The 14,041-nt window shown below is 38.7% G+C and overlaps 1 protein-coding gene across 1 annotated transcript in view; it reads right to left on the bottom strand.

The window, feature by feature from the left end:
- LOC140374518 (RNA-binding motif, single-stranded-interacting protein 3-like) overlaps window positions 1-14,041 on the bottom strand; it is a 142,170-nt gene that overhangs the window by 10,896 nt on the left and 117,233 nt on the right. Inside the window, exons 8-10 of the mRNA XM_072461445.1 lie at window positions 11,621-11,664; window positions 3,349-3,445; window positions 324-374 (exon numbers count right to left, since the gene is read on the bottom strand). Coding sequence (XP_072317546.1) covers window positions 324-374; window positions 3,349-3,445; window positions 11,621-11,664 — 192 coding nt within the window. The remainder of the gene's footprint in view (window positions 1-323; window positions 375-3,348; window positions 3,446-11,620; window positions 11,665-14,041) is intronic.

Raw genomic sequence — 14,041 nt, 5'->3', positions numbered from 1 at the left:
AGCTGTCTTCAGAGTGGCTTTAAGGAGGTTATACAGCGGCTGATTCAGCACAGTACGACTTTGCAGCAGAGGCTTACTTTCTACACGTTCCACGGTTTGGCTTTTGCATTCACTATCTAGTACATTAATAGCCTATTGTATCTGTCAAATACAAGGGAGCGTGCTCTCTGATTATACACAGACAAAGACAAAAGTGTGCATGTGGGTTTTGTCCAACTAATCATGCAGTTTTCTCTCAATTTGAATTTATCAACTCTTTAGCTGAAATAAATTAAGGCAAGAAGCTACAAATACAAACTAGAAATAATTTGAACTCTACTTACTGTGGGTTGCATAACATACTGTTGATGTGGCATCCAAGATGTACTTTGGACCTGAGGATAAAAAGAAAGAGAATAGACAAGTCAGACAAACATGAGAAGAAATAAAGAAGAAAGTTATGTTCATACTAAAAGTGGTGAATAATAAATCTGGTCCAAATTGAATTCCACAAATACTCAACCTGTTCGAGATTTTTGAAGGAATTTGAATAGGAATTGTGAGGAATCTTGAGGAAAGTGCACTGTTCACTGTGTGAGCTCCATCACAGTTGTGCAGCTTGATTCATTCTATTGTGCTATTGTGAAAAACACATTTAACCTAGAAAAAAAGTGAATTGTCAGAGAAGACAATGAACCTGCATTTATTTTAGTTTATTGACAGATATTAATCATAAAGCATCACAAAAGGTCTACTAAAGACATCCCTCCCAATTTCAGCGTCATTGGCCCATCAACAATAGTAATGTCACATGAATGCAACACATTTAGTGAGTGTTATAAAGATGGTAAAACTGTAAAACGCACCGACTGTACCCATAAAGATTCCTAAGCTGCCTGTCCCTACGGCAGTGTTTCTTATAGAACATTACAGCTGGTACTGAGGGTCCACTATACACACGGTTATGTTGTAATTATAAGAGGATACAGAGACCAGAGAGAGCAATAGGCTCTAATAATTACTGCTGCACGGTGAAGGTTTCATCATCAAAGCACGTCCAGGACACAAATTACCACTTTCATCTCCTGCTGCCCATTGGCCGGCTTTAGCTCCAGCCAGAACACGTCCCCATAGGCGTTTTGTCATATACATAAAGATACATGTGTACTATGTGAGAGCTGATACCTTTATTATGTCATTTATTTTTTTAAGACAATACAAAAAACAAAAAAGATACAAAGAGCGAAAAGACAAAAACAAAAAGAGTGGTCCAAAGAAAGTGGCATAAGTTCCCTTTTGTATTTGTTCAATTACAAATTTACTACAAAAGTCCAATGTTACTGTAATTTTCAACCAGTCCTTGACAGTCGGCTCCATCCTCTTAACCCATCTCCTTGTTCATGCTTTTTTGTGTGTGTGTTACGTCCGGGATACCTTGTTTTAAAGTCAAATGGAATGTCGTTATTGAAGAAAATTTGTAGTACTTCATTAATCCAGTCCAGTCAATTTCCTAATAATCATATAATAGGACAGTCCCAAAACACATGATAATGATGAGCCACTTGACAACCACAGTTTTGCTCATGTTTTCTTGTGAATAATGTGCTCTTTGGTGTTATGAAATACATTACACATATATACACACATACAATACCCACATTTTCAATTATAGAAGGTAATGGGTTTCATTTACCAAGTTATATTTACTTTATGAGGCAATAGTGGGTTAAATAAGTTAAGTTTACATGGAGACAGAGTGAGATTTGTCCTCTGCATTTGACCGTAGTCACAACTCAGGGACACATTTCCAGTTCTTGAGCAAGCTTTGGACAGGACAAGGATTTACTTTCTTGATTTAGGCTTAAGGACACCCAGAAAAACCTTTCTATCTCTAGAATCGAAGCCAGAACTTTCTTACTCTCAACATTTTGCTCAGTCACGTCAAGACCATTCACCCAGTTACACAGTGCACGGGGCTGGTTGCATCAGGGAGGACATCTGGTAGAAAAACCTGCCAAATCACTGAGCAACTATTAGGGGATACAGTAAGTGAAAGATCAAAAGGACATTTGAGCAATCTTGATGTGCAGACAATCTTTATTTTGAAATAACACTCCTTTGGTGATTTTTCTTTGAGTTAATGCCCCTGTCTGCTTTTAAGTGTATCATTGCATGCGTCTTCCTCATTTACCACATCGCTTGTATAAACATGCGGGGGCGGCTGTTTGGTTTAATGTCTGTTTGACAAATGGTGGATCAAGGACTAAGTCGAGTCCAAGTCTCTCTACAGTTACAGCAGTGAGAGAGCGTGGACAAAGGAGATAGGAGATAGGGGATAGGAGACATGGGAAAAGAGAGCGAGAATCAAAAAGAGGATTTGCTCTAAGTATGAAAGATCGATGAGAGGCATGCCGCTTTAAGCCACAGTTTTATCATTGCAATTGAAAGAATAAACCAAAACAGAATAGCTGATAATATAATTGCTGCTTGGAGTTCACTGTATGGCCAACATACACAATAATGAGATGGAGGGTTCAATAACTGCAGGATCTTTGCACAGTTATTTTTGTATTAGGTACTGCATATTTGAATTTCTTAAAAAACTGCAAAAGCAAGCGATTCCCACTATGCAATTACATTTTATTCAATGTTGTTATAAAGAAACTGCAAGTTAAAAGTGCACTGGATGTTGTTACTTTGGTTGGAATGTGTTTGTATTTATTCACTTTTACTCATTCAATAAAATGTGTTTTTGTTGATTTAAAACTATCTTGAATGTTCCCTCTCTGTCATTTTCTATGTATCTATGTATTGTTCTGTTTACTTGTTCATCGGCCAGCACTAGTTAATAAGCACTTGTAAGGCATTTACAAGCATTTATCACTTGGTTATTGAAAACTGTTGAATAAGCAACTTACTAAAACACTTTGTGCATGGTTTATTAACACACACACGTTTTGGTTAATGGTGTATTAACATTTATAAGGTTTTCTAAGCTAAATACAAATGCTAGTGATTTTTTTAAGTGTTTATAAGCAAAAAAAGCTGTGAAATGCATTAAAAATAGTTTACTAAGAAACCTTATTTCAAAGCATATTAAATGATATACTGCAGAACAACAGAGAGAGAGAAGGCATCATTGATTAAAGTGCCCAAAAATCTAAAAACTGATTATGAAGAGAAGATTATTTATTTTGCCATAATAACGCAATACAATTTGAAGGTTTATCAGCTAGCTTGAGGGGTTTGCTTAAAATAGTAATCAATCAATGACAATTCCCGGAAAGCATTTCAAATCTGACGCCAGAGCAGGATGATATGCAGCAGGCGGTACATGGTGTCCTATGTTACTGTTAGCAGTGCTTGTACCTGATACGTGGAGACAGGAGAAGCAGCAATGAACGGCGAGATTGATGTCTGCGCAATCATCCGGTTGGTGGAGATGCTGTACGGCGACGAGTAGAACCTGGACAAATACAATCACAGGTTAAAAAACACTGCATTATGCATTTTGAATACCCCATCGTCTCTCCAGGGCAGACCACACGTAGAGGTGTAATTGAGCCTTTAGTATCTCTTTGTTTGTGCAAGCACGCCGGTCTCTTGAAGATACAACTGACAAAAAGAATCAGCTTTCATCAGGGCTGTCATGGAAACAATACATTTTGTATGGTATTCCCACCAAGCCATCAAAGGCGCTCTCAAATGGGACCTGACACAGCACCGGTGCACATGGCATTACAAAAGTGCTTGCTTCACTGCTATGCATAGTAATACATTACCACCTTAATGTGCGTGTGGGAGAACTAGTCCAATATTGTCCTTCATGTTCCACCTACACGCCTCTACTTTGTATTCGACAAGTGCCTTTGAAATCTGTTTACTCTCCCTCCCATCCCCCCCCCTTCCTACCTTTGTTTGCCCTTCTAATTTTGCGTCATTTTTAATTTTTTTTAATTTCATCCCCTCAACCCTGCAGCGGCTCGCAGGGCTTTATTTATCATTGTGTACCTAGAGAGGACATGTTTCATCCAGCAGGCCGTGTTGCTGCGCCCGATCGATCCCAAAGTGTCTGTTGACTGAATAATGGAGCAGGCGAGGGAGGAGTGAGGAGGCAAGGGCCGAAAGGAGACACCCTCTTTAACCATCTCTAACATGATTGGATGAAAAAATGGCCTGCTGCAAGACAACTGTAGCTTTATTTGTAAAGTGGTGTTTTATTTATATTTCAAATACAAGTAGCAGCAATTATAACATAATGTAACATAATGAACTGCACCTTGTTTTAATATACCGAAACACACTATTACTATTGCCAATACGAAATACCTCAAAATACCAAATAAAAGCCTGGAGTTAGGTTGTGTTCACTCTTGCACACACACCACAACAACAACAACAACAACATTGAACAACATTGGGACTAAACTGGTGCTGAACCAGGACCACCCCAAGTATATTGCAAGTTCTACTTCAACTATACTGCTATTACTCATACACATTTTAATTTTTAAATTTTTCACAGATGACACTAAAAGTTGCGAATTCAGAGATTAAAAATAGAAAATACACATACATACATAAATATATAACAATAAATTGAAACGGGCAAAGATATTGAGAGAAAATTGTTTTTTATACAAGGGTGCACGGTGGCAAAGGCGGTTAGCGCTCTTGCCTCCCAAGAAGGAGATCATGGGTTCGATTCCCAGACCAGACCAACATCACATGATCTCTCTGGGTGGAGTCTGCATGTTCTCCCCGTGTTACTGTGGGTTCTCTCCGGGTTCTCCAGCTCCTCCCACCGTCCAAAGACATGCATGTGTTAGGTAAAAATTGGTGACTCTAAATTGGCCCTAGTGAATGAATGTGAGAGTAAACTGTCTGTAATGTCTATGTCTCTGTGTTGGCCCTGCGACAAGTTGGCCACTGTCCAGGGTGTACCCCGCCTATGGCCCGAAGTCACTGGGATAGGCTCCAGTCACCCGCGACCCCAAAAGGGAACAAGCGGTAGAAAATGGATGGGATGGGATGGGATGGATGGATGGATGGTTTTTATACCTTAGAATTTATAAGAATACTCACATTAGCACAAAATGTGACTACAATGCTCTTTTACTGCATCTGTAGTGAAGCTGGGATTGGAATGAGTTTGTGGTTAATTCAAAACATATAATATGGTCAAAACAATTCAAATCGGTCCTAAATATCGCCCGCAAAATATTGGCAGACCTTATCAGCCCACATTTTTTCCCCCTGGATTCTTAGCAATCTGCAGCGTCCATGAAAAAAGCCCATTATTGGTCGATCTTTAAAAAGATCTTTGCAAACTTTCCCTGAAAATATGTCTTGATTTAAATCCTACATTACAATTTCAGGTAAATGGATAATTACTATATTTAAGCAGCTCAAAGCATTTCACAACAGTCCTTTGTTTTAACAGAGGTGTCAGCCAGACCCAACACAATCTGGTCTTAATTCAGCTGTGAGCCAGGTCCAGTTACAGCATTAGACATGTCAGCTACACAATAGATACACTTTTGAACAAGTTGCAAAGCCTATAGAGGTCTTTCTAACCCACCGCAGTTCAACCATGTGGATGCAGAAGCCTGTGATGAGCTTCCCATGCAGCATTGCTCCCTTTGGGTGTCACTTATGCTCTAGTTGCCGTGGTGAAGGGCCGGTAGTTGCACGTACAAAGCTGGACAACACGAGTCTAGATACGAGATGCTTCACTTCACTGGCCCCAGAACAAAAAAAAAAATCTTATGAATTATTAGCACCATAAATTTCCTCTTGCCAAGTTTCAGCTCTAGTTCATGCGCAGGTCAGCTGTGTGTTCCGTCTCTCTAGGTGTGTTGACACTGGCTCGGCTTACTCTGATTTTTCCATAACTCCTTGAAGGGACATAGATTTTCTTTAATTTTCCCTTTGCTGCTTTAAACTCCAGCTTAATGTCTCCATTTGCTTTCTTTTGTGTTTGGCCTCAAAGGATACACGCTGGGGTTATGTGTTATTGTTTTGCCTTTGAAAACCAGTGCACAGTTTTATGTGCACAGAACAAAGGATTTAAACGGCAGACTATGTATAGAAAACAAATGTTGTGACAGCTTCCGCAAAGGGTAACGTTATGAAATCGCCGCTGTAAGGATGTTCGCGGCATTCAATCCTAATACATGATTAAGTGATGGGATACAGATAAAAGAAACACGATCATTATCAAATACTTCACCAAGAGAAGTTTTTTATATTTTTTATTTTTCAATGACCAAAATTACTCAAGTAAAAGTACCACACAAAGAAGCGTGAAAGTATTGTGTGCAAACCTCACATCACTTTAATATCTAAAAACGTGGGAGGAAAGGAAAAAAATATATACCGTACTGAGTCAAATTTGACCTTTACTTTGATATTTTTTTTACAAAAGGCAACATACGTAACACATACATTATATAACGTATAGGCAAGAAGAGTTGGCATATAACAGCTGTAAATAAGAGTGTAATTATTATTTGTATTAATAGTATAAGAAGTTTTTTATAAGAGTTTTTTCTACAAGTGAGTGTTTTTTATAAGTTATCTGGTTTTTTTAGTGTTTTTTTAATCGTACTTACTTCTGTGCCTAATCTATGTTGCAACACTGGAATTTCCCCAAACCGAATGTCTCCTTGTATTCAAAACTGGTCCATGTCGAACTGATGATTAGTGACAAGCCCGAAATTGCCTTTACTAATCATAAAACAGTATGGATCTGACTTTTGACTACACAATGAATGTATGAATTGCATTTGAAATTCTGTATTAGTGTCAGTGATTAATACAAACGAGCACACATGGCCTGGCTATTCAATATGCTCCTCTAATTGTGTTTATTGTATTTTTCATTAGACGGATGTGTATTGGGAGAGAGGAATAGTACGTAGAGGACAGATCCAAGGTTATTGATGGAGGCTATTAGCCCTGAGCAGCAGGCTGTCAATAGGGACTGTGCTGCAAGCTCTTTAAAACAATACACTAAACATGTAATTGCGACCAGAACATTACCAGCAGATTGAATTCAAAACCTCTCCGCGAATCCCTGGTGTGACCCTGCCGCACTGTCAAGAGTTTTGCCCTGAAAAATTAGCCAATGATTTAGTGCCAACCTCAGTGACTTTTCAGTAGAGAAATGCGGGTTGGCATGCTAAAACGCAACTTCTGTAAGGGTGAGGTGGAATGCAGGGCTGGAGGAGAGTGGAAAATACGAGGCTTAAAAGAGCAAGAAATCATGCAGCCCTGTGGAAAACTCAATACAAAACAGGTCTGTGCAATAAATCAGACATTTAAAATCGGAATTTCAATTATTACTTTAATTACAAAAATGTTGTAATCAAAAATACAATTAATTACCTTGTAGTCATAATAATGTGATGATGTGCACTTGTTCTGCCACTTAATCACTGGAGCACAGCTACTTTTCTATTCTAATCGCCTAAGTGTCACTAAAAATGACTGATATTAGGTCAATACTTTCTCTCTGGGTTAATTTTGACAGTATAGTGTAATTGCGTAAATAATTGTGATTTCAATTATGAGACAAATAAATAGAATGATATTTTTTGCCATTATCGAGCAGCCCTTACACAAAATGGGACAACAGTTAGGTCAGAGAGTTGGTACTGATGACGCCATTGTAAGTTATTGTCCAGACAGTAAACTAAAACAATCTTCAGGGATCATCTTTTAATTGTCGTACAAAATGTATAAATTACATTGAAAGGCAATTTGGTTAGGGACGATATAAACAATTTAAAGTTCACAAATGTTTCCCTGTCCTGTATGTTATTGATGGAAGAAGCTGTCTGGTCAATAAGGACTTGCACTGGTATCACCCTCATATCAGTTTGGCATCAGACCCAAAAAGCCATCTGTGCAGGTTTTTCACTAACTGTGGAGGTGTAATTGATTCGTATACCCTTGCTTTCTCCTTGTACTGACTTTATTCCTGACTTTGCCCTCTTCATAACCTCATCCGGCCCCTGATTTCTATTCAAGAGCTGCCTCTGTGCGCTTTGCTTCTCTAATTAGCTGCATTAGCATTTCAAGTCATTTAGTGCTTTGCCGGAAGGAACTTTCGTTGACCTCAGAAAAAAGAGGTCAGGGAGGGCTTAAGCCATATAAACACAGAGTTGATTATTGGGAAGACTGAACCGGAATGCAAAGTTGGTCTGCGTTAAAATACAATAGCTTCACTATATATGTGAAACGTGTTGTTTTGTATAAAATTGCGAAAATAACTTGAACAAAGCTATCACAAATATTTAATGGCACTGCATATTTTCTTAAATTGTCCATCCCAGTTTTAGCTATTTCAGAATCATCAAAATATTGTTGTTCATGTTTTGCTTTAGGAGTTTCCCAGCAGAGTTTAAATCAGATGCCCGCCCAGATGTATTTCTCAACATTTGTGTTGGATCTAAGAAAAACTATATATCCTTAATGATAACTTATTTTAACATTTGCATTGCGCATGTTTTTTTTTCTTCTAAAATTGTGTATATCCAAACTAAAGCAAACCACATGAAGGCAAGATATGGTTTGATAACTTTATGAAAACAGAAAATCAGAGCAGGAAATGCCAGAAAGTTCAGGAGGGAAGCCAGACCTTTAAAAGGAGACTTGATTCTTATAAATTCTCCCTCAAAATATTCTACAGCTGTGGTGATCATTGTGTCATTGCTACTTCAAAAACTACAAAAATGCCAAAACCCGAACCACATATCATCATAAAACGCAATATAAAGCAATTTAGTGAACAAGCTTTCTGTTGTGATCAATGTATTTGACTGGCATAAGATGAGGCAAATTGATAATGTTGAAACTGCCAGGAGTTATTTCCATAATGGATTTATTCAAGTTTTTGATAAACATGCTCCCATCCAGCACTATGAAGTGAAAGGTCGTAATAATCCGTGGTTTAGCTCAGACTTGGCTAACCTAGCTACACAAAAGGAACGTAACGTGAGCAAAAGCTAGACATTCTGATAATGCAACTAATTGAGTGTCTTTCAGAAAACAACATGATGCCTGCACCATGGCGATTCGGAAAGTCAAATCTGACAATCAGACAATCTAAACAACCCCTCAAAGTTTTGGAAAATAATCAGGTCCCTAAATGGAAATAATTCAGGCGTTGAGCTCCGTCCAAGTATAATGAAAAACAGAGATGCTTTCATGTTTTAGCGAGCATATTAGATTCCACAAAACATTCAGATCAATTTCCCTCCCAGTAAATCGTGAAAATTTGACACACAATTTCTCATATGGCCCCTTCACAACTTCAGAAGTGTCAAAAAGCCCTTAAACTTCAAAATACAGCTAAATGAGCTGTTCCTGGAGATTTAGAACCATACTTTATAAAAGCTGCTGCAGATTCTATTGTGCCCTCGTTGACCTATTCATTGAATTTGTCTCTGTCCACAAACACTATTCCGCACATATGGAAATCGGCTTATGTGTTACCTCTACTTAAAGGCGGTGAACCAACAAATTCAAATAACGATTGACCAAGTTTTGGAAAGTCATGTCATACATAAGCTCCTCACAATCAGGTTTCAGAAAGCACAACAACCGTAGCACTCAAAGTTTTAATGATGTATCAGAATCCCTGGATAAAAAACACCACTGCCCCACCCTCTTCATCGACTTCTCTAAAGCCTTTGACACTGTGGACTCTACTGTGCTTAAGCAAAAAACTACACAGTATTGGGCTCTCACATCACACTATTGGCAGGTTTGGAAACTACCTGTCTGATAGGACACAGTGTGTAAAGTTTCAGAACCAAAACTGTATTGTTTTAAAAGTATCGTAAGGAGTCCCACAAGACTCAATTCTTGGGCCACTTCTTTTTACCATCTACATAAATGACCTTGATAAAAATATGTAATAAATCGCACCTGATGATAAAGTCTCGTCCACCCCAGCACTTTGAATTGAGCTTGCTATATCAACCTATCAGTGTAGTGTGAAATGGGGATGAGAGAGGGAAGGAGCTGCAGGGAAGAGCCAAGTTCAAACTCACAAGCTGCGTCCGGCTGCACATGGAGCCTGGCATGTGTGCTCTCCACTCGACCACTGAGCGGCATGAAGAACACTTTTTATCATTTAAAACTGGTTTTGAACTCAAATAAGACCCAATACATGCTGTTCTCTAAAAGCAAACAAAACTCCCAAACCTACGCCCAATTAGAGACAAAACAAGGGCATTCAATCGAATTGGTAACTGAATACAAATACATTGGTATTTTAATTGATGACTGTTTTTCTTTTAAACCACATATTCATCAACTGATTCACAGGCTGAAACTAAATCATGTTTATCATTTGAAGCCTGTAAAAAACTTGTTATTGCCTCTTTTATGTCTGTTCTTGATTATGACAAAGTGATTTAGATGAATGCTTCTACTTATGCTTTGCATGTGTTGGACACTGTTTTTCATGGTGCACTGTGTTCTGTATGTCCAGGTGGGTTGGCCCTCCTTGGCCCACCGCAGATTGAAACACTGACACCTTTTAATTTACAAATCTGGTCTTGGATTGGTGCTGCCTTATCTCCAGCAGCTCATTTAAGTGAGGAGCAGCAGCATCTACAGCCTGCGCTCTCAGGACCTGCTCTCTGTGCCCAGGACATGCACAGAGCTGGGGAAAAAGGCTTTTAAATGAACATGAAACAAAACTATCAACTTCAGCAAATGCTTTATTTAAGCTCATTGACAGTGAGTATGTTGTTGTATGTTATTGTATTGTTGCCTCTTGGTCAGGGCCCACTTGCAAAATAGATTTTTAATTTCAATTAAATTTCAATACATTTTTAAAAAATCCTGATTAAAAAGAAAGCAAGCACACTGATAAGATACAAAGAGGAAGGAGTATTAAGCCAAAAGGGAGCAGAGCGGGAGGAAAGTGTCTCCAGGGATCGCATCACCGGCATCGCTCCTGGTAGACAGCACCAATCTACAATTTCCCCACTATTCCCATGCATTCAGACAGGCAGCTCGGCAGATAGCCTCGGCTGACGAAAGTCTTACAGTGTCACGGCAACACATCTACCGATTCAAACACATCTGACGGTGCTACGCAAACGACTGCACAGGTCACATGACAGAGCAGAGCAGACTGTGCATGTGTGTGTGTGTGTGTGTGTGTGTGTGCATGTGTGTGTGTGTGTGTGTGTGTGTGTATGTGTGTGTGTGTGTGGTCTGCTTATTTGCATGCAGGTGCTTGTCTGCAGAGAAGTGCTGATGTGGATTTGTGAGCGTCTGTGCAGGAGCTGAAGTAATGGTGCTTCGTAGCTACAACTATGTGAAAAGTAATTAATAAATTAAGCTGTATTCTTTGTAACGGAACATGATACACTAATGGAAGTATTACTGGTGCAGAGGCAGGTGGTATTAGAACAGCTGATTGTAGTAGTAATAGCAGTTAGCTGTATTTGAAATGTACTATGGAGCCTATACCAGTAAATGTAAATCATCTTCAAGTACTTTTGTTGAAGTAACCATGCCCTTATGAGCACTTTCAACACATGTTCTTGTAAGTAAACATCCTTACTGAATATAAAATAGTAGTTAATGGTAAGCATATAGAATAAAGAGAACTTACCCGTTCTGAATGGCAGAAGGATCATACGTCAGTGCCATGCCACTCTGGAGACACAAAATAAGAGATTGGGTTAAAGTTGCTTATTTGTTGTATTCATTCAGAATTAAAATGATAGTGATGCTTGAATCTAGTAAAAAATATAATGATATATATTTATATTGAAACACAGACACACACAAACACAATTATATACAAAATATTCTGGCCCCTGTCTGCAGCTGTCCTTCTTCTTCAATACAGTGAGAGAGGCAGATTTACTACAACATCTGTCCTGTCATTGAACATGATGTGTGTCCAAAAACACTTTGGTTAAAATTACTACACATGATTTAGTCGCACTTGCAACAATGACACAGATGGAGAGTAAATACTTCATGGCTGTCTGAGTTTCGGATATTAGTGAAGAAAACAGACTTAACATTGTGCTCAACAGTTTTATTGTTGTCAGTTTTGGTTGTCACGTCTACAAATCTTCAAACCCACTTGTTGCTTCTTATTGTCAATAAAAGCATTTTATTTGAGCTGACCTCTTGAATGATATTACGTCTCTCTTGGCTTCAAAGGGATCACAACTCAACTAAGTCCTGGCCAGCCCACAACCAAATTGAAGCAAACAGTAGTGTTGTTAGTCTACAGTCTTTATTATTCTTCGTCTTCCGTTTTTCCAGCCTGCCTCCACACGCAATAGCCATTTGTACTTGTTCCACACGGGGCTCTGCTTTCCAAATTGGCACATGAGTTGAAAGTGGCCCGATACTGAACTCTGGTGCAGTGTTTACTTATCCGCCGCAAAATATGGTTTCAGGCCTGATTAGAGCAATATTGTGACAGAAAGTACTGAAAGTGCCAATAACAGATGACCTCAGATGGTAAAATCCTGTAGGGACATAAAGATTACCACTTAAATTAGAACTTACACACACCAAACTTTACAATCTTATACTTGCCAAGATATGGCTGAATGTACAGAAGGATTTGTTGGGATATATTTCTAAACCTGATATAATCAAGTTTAAAAGTAAAAAATAAAAATGACAAAAAGACCAAATAAGATATCCAAAATGCCTAAGTATTTTTTTTTTGATTAATACCAAGAAACTTAAACCTGGCTCTATCCATTTTTCAGATTTATATGTTCCAAATATGTAAATTGTTCTCATTTTTCACACATGTTTTTCAAAGTTTCAAAATACATCTTAAGATTTTTTTCCTTTTCACCTGTAGTGTCTCGCCTTAAATGAACACATAAATCTACATAAGAGCGTGTTTCAAACAGATAAAATATGGTCAGTTGAGTGGGATACCCTTCCACTGATGAGTGCAAACCATAGAAGTATAAACACCTGGAAGATGAACTAAAGATGGCGTCGTATTTGTTTCAATGGCCTGTGTTCAGCGCCGCATGATGCCAAAATATTTCATCTTCCACATTACTTTCTTGATAAGGGCCTGGCCTGAGAACAAGGCTAGACTACATTTTACAAAGCTGTGCATTGATTCATATAGTCTAAAACGGAGAGGAATCCCTTCACAAGGGCAGCGATGGTTTCTGGGCCCTGAAATGCTGTTCTGACAGAGGGGGAATGTCTTATCCAGGTCTTGGGTACAAACCTTAGTCTTTTTATCCTGTCATACTAGTGGTGACGGTCGGTGGCTTAAGTTCCATGACAAATCTAAATGCTGTTTAAACATGATAATATTGAGGAGCACAATAAACGAGGCTAAATAAAATGTGTGATGCATGTGTGTCTCATAAAACACAGGCAGCACTGTGGCGTCTTCCTGCTATTATTATTATGACTCCATTTCAGCTCGGTTCTGTTTCATTTCACTTCTCCACTCAGCGCTGGCTCGAGCTTCAGGAATTTTAATGTTGGGAAATTGTTTGAAAGTGCACTTGTCGTGTGGGTGGCAACATTATTATTCACTTTCCCTTGTTCTGTAAATTAAAGCTTTGGTATCGACACTAGCAACTTGTGAACTGTGCATTGTGCAATAGTCAATCTGCTTCCAATCTGCTTTCATTTCATCAGTACATGACAGACTGGAGGTGGGAGTTTCAACAAAAGGAAAAACAACTTGGCTTTGGGGTCTTGCGGAAACCTTATATTTTACATTTAACAACCTTGATATTTGCCAGCTTTCATACTGTCAGAGGCATCTCCGATTTGGCATGCACTGAATTATTGGAAATGAATACTGATAATGACCCCGCAGGGAGCCCTGTCAGGCCGCAAACGCTTTGTTACAAAATGTAAAATGGGCCTAGTGTCAGACAGAACAAGGTTTTTAAATATATAAATGGATTTTAGGTGCCAGCCAAAGTACAGTAATGTCCATAATGGTGTGGGCAGAGCAGCAGCCGGACTTTAACTAGTCTGTAATGCAAATTTGAGTATTGTTAGACTGATCGCAAAAGGG

Source organism: Eucyclogobius newberryi, unplaced genomic scaffold, assembly GCF_026437365.1.
Source record: "Eucyclogobius newberryi isolate DKJ021-1_F unplaced genomic scaffold, fEucNew1.0.hap1 SCAF_3, whole genome shotgun sequence".
In the NCBI taxonomy this organism is placed as follows: domain Eukaryota; kingdom Metazoa; phylum Chordata; class Actinopteri; order Gobiiformes; family Gobiidae; genus Eucyclogobius; species Eucyclogobius newberryi.
Note: the sequence above shows the minus strand (reverse complement) of the source record. Positions and strands in the feature narration are given on the sequence as shown.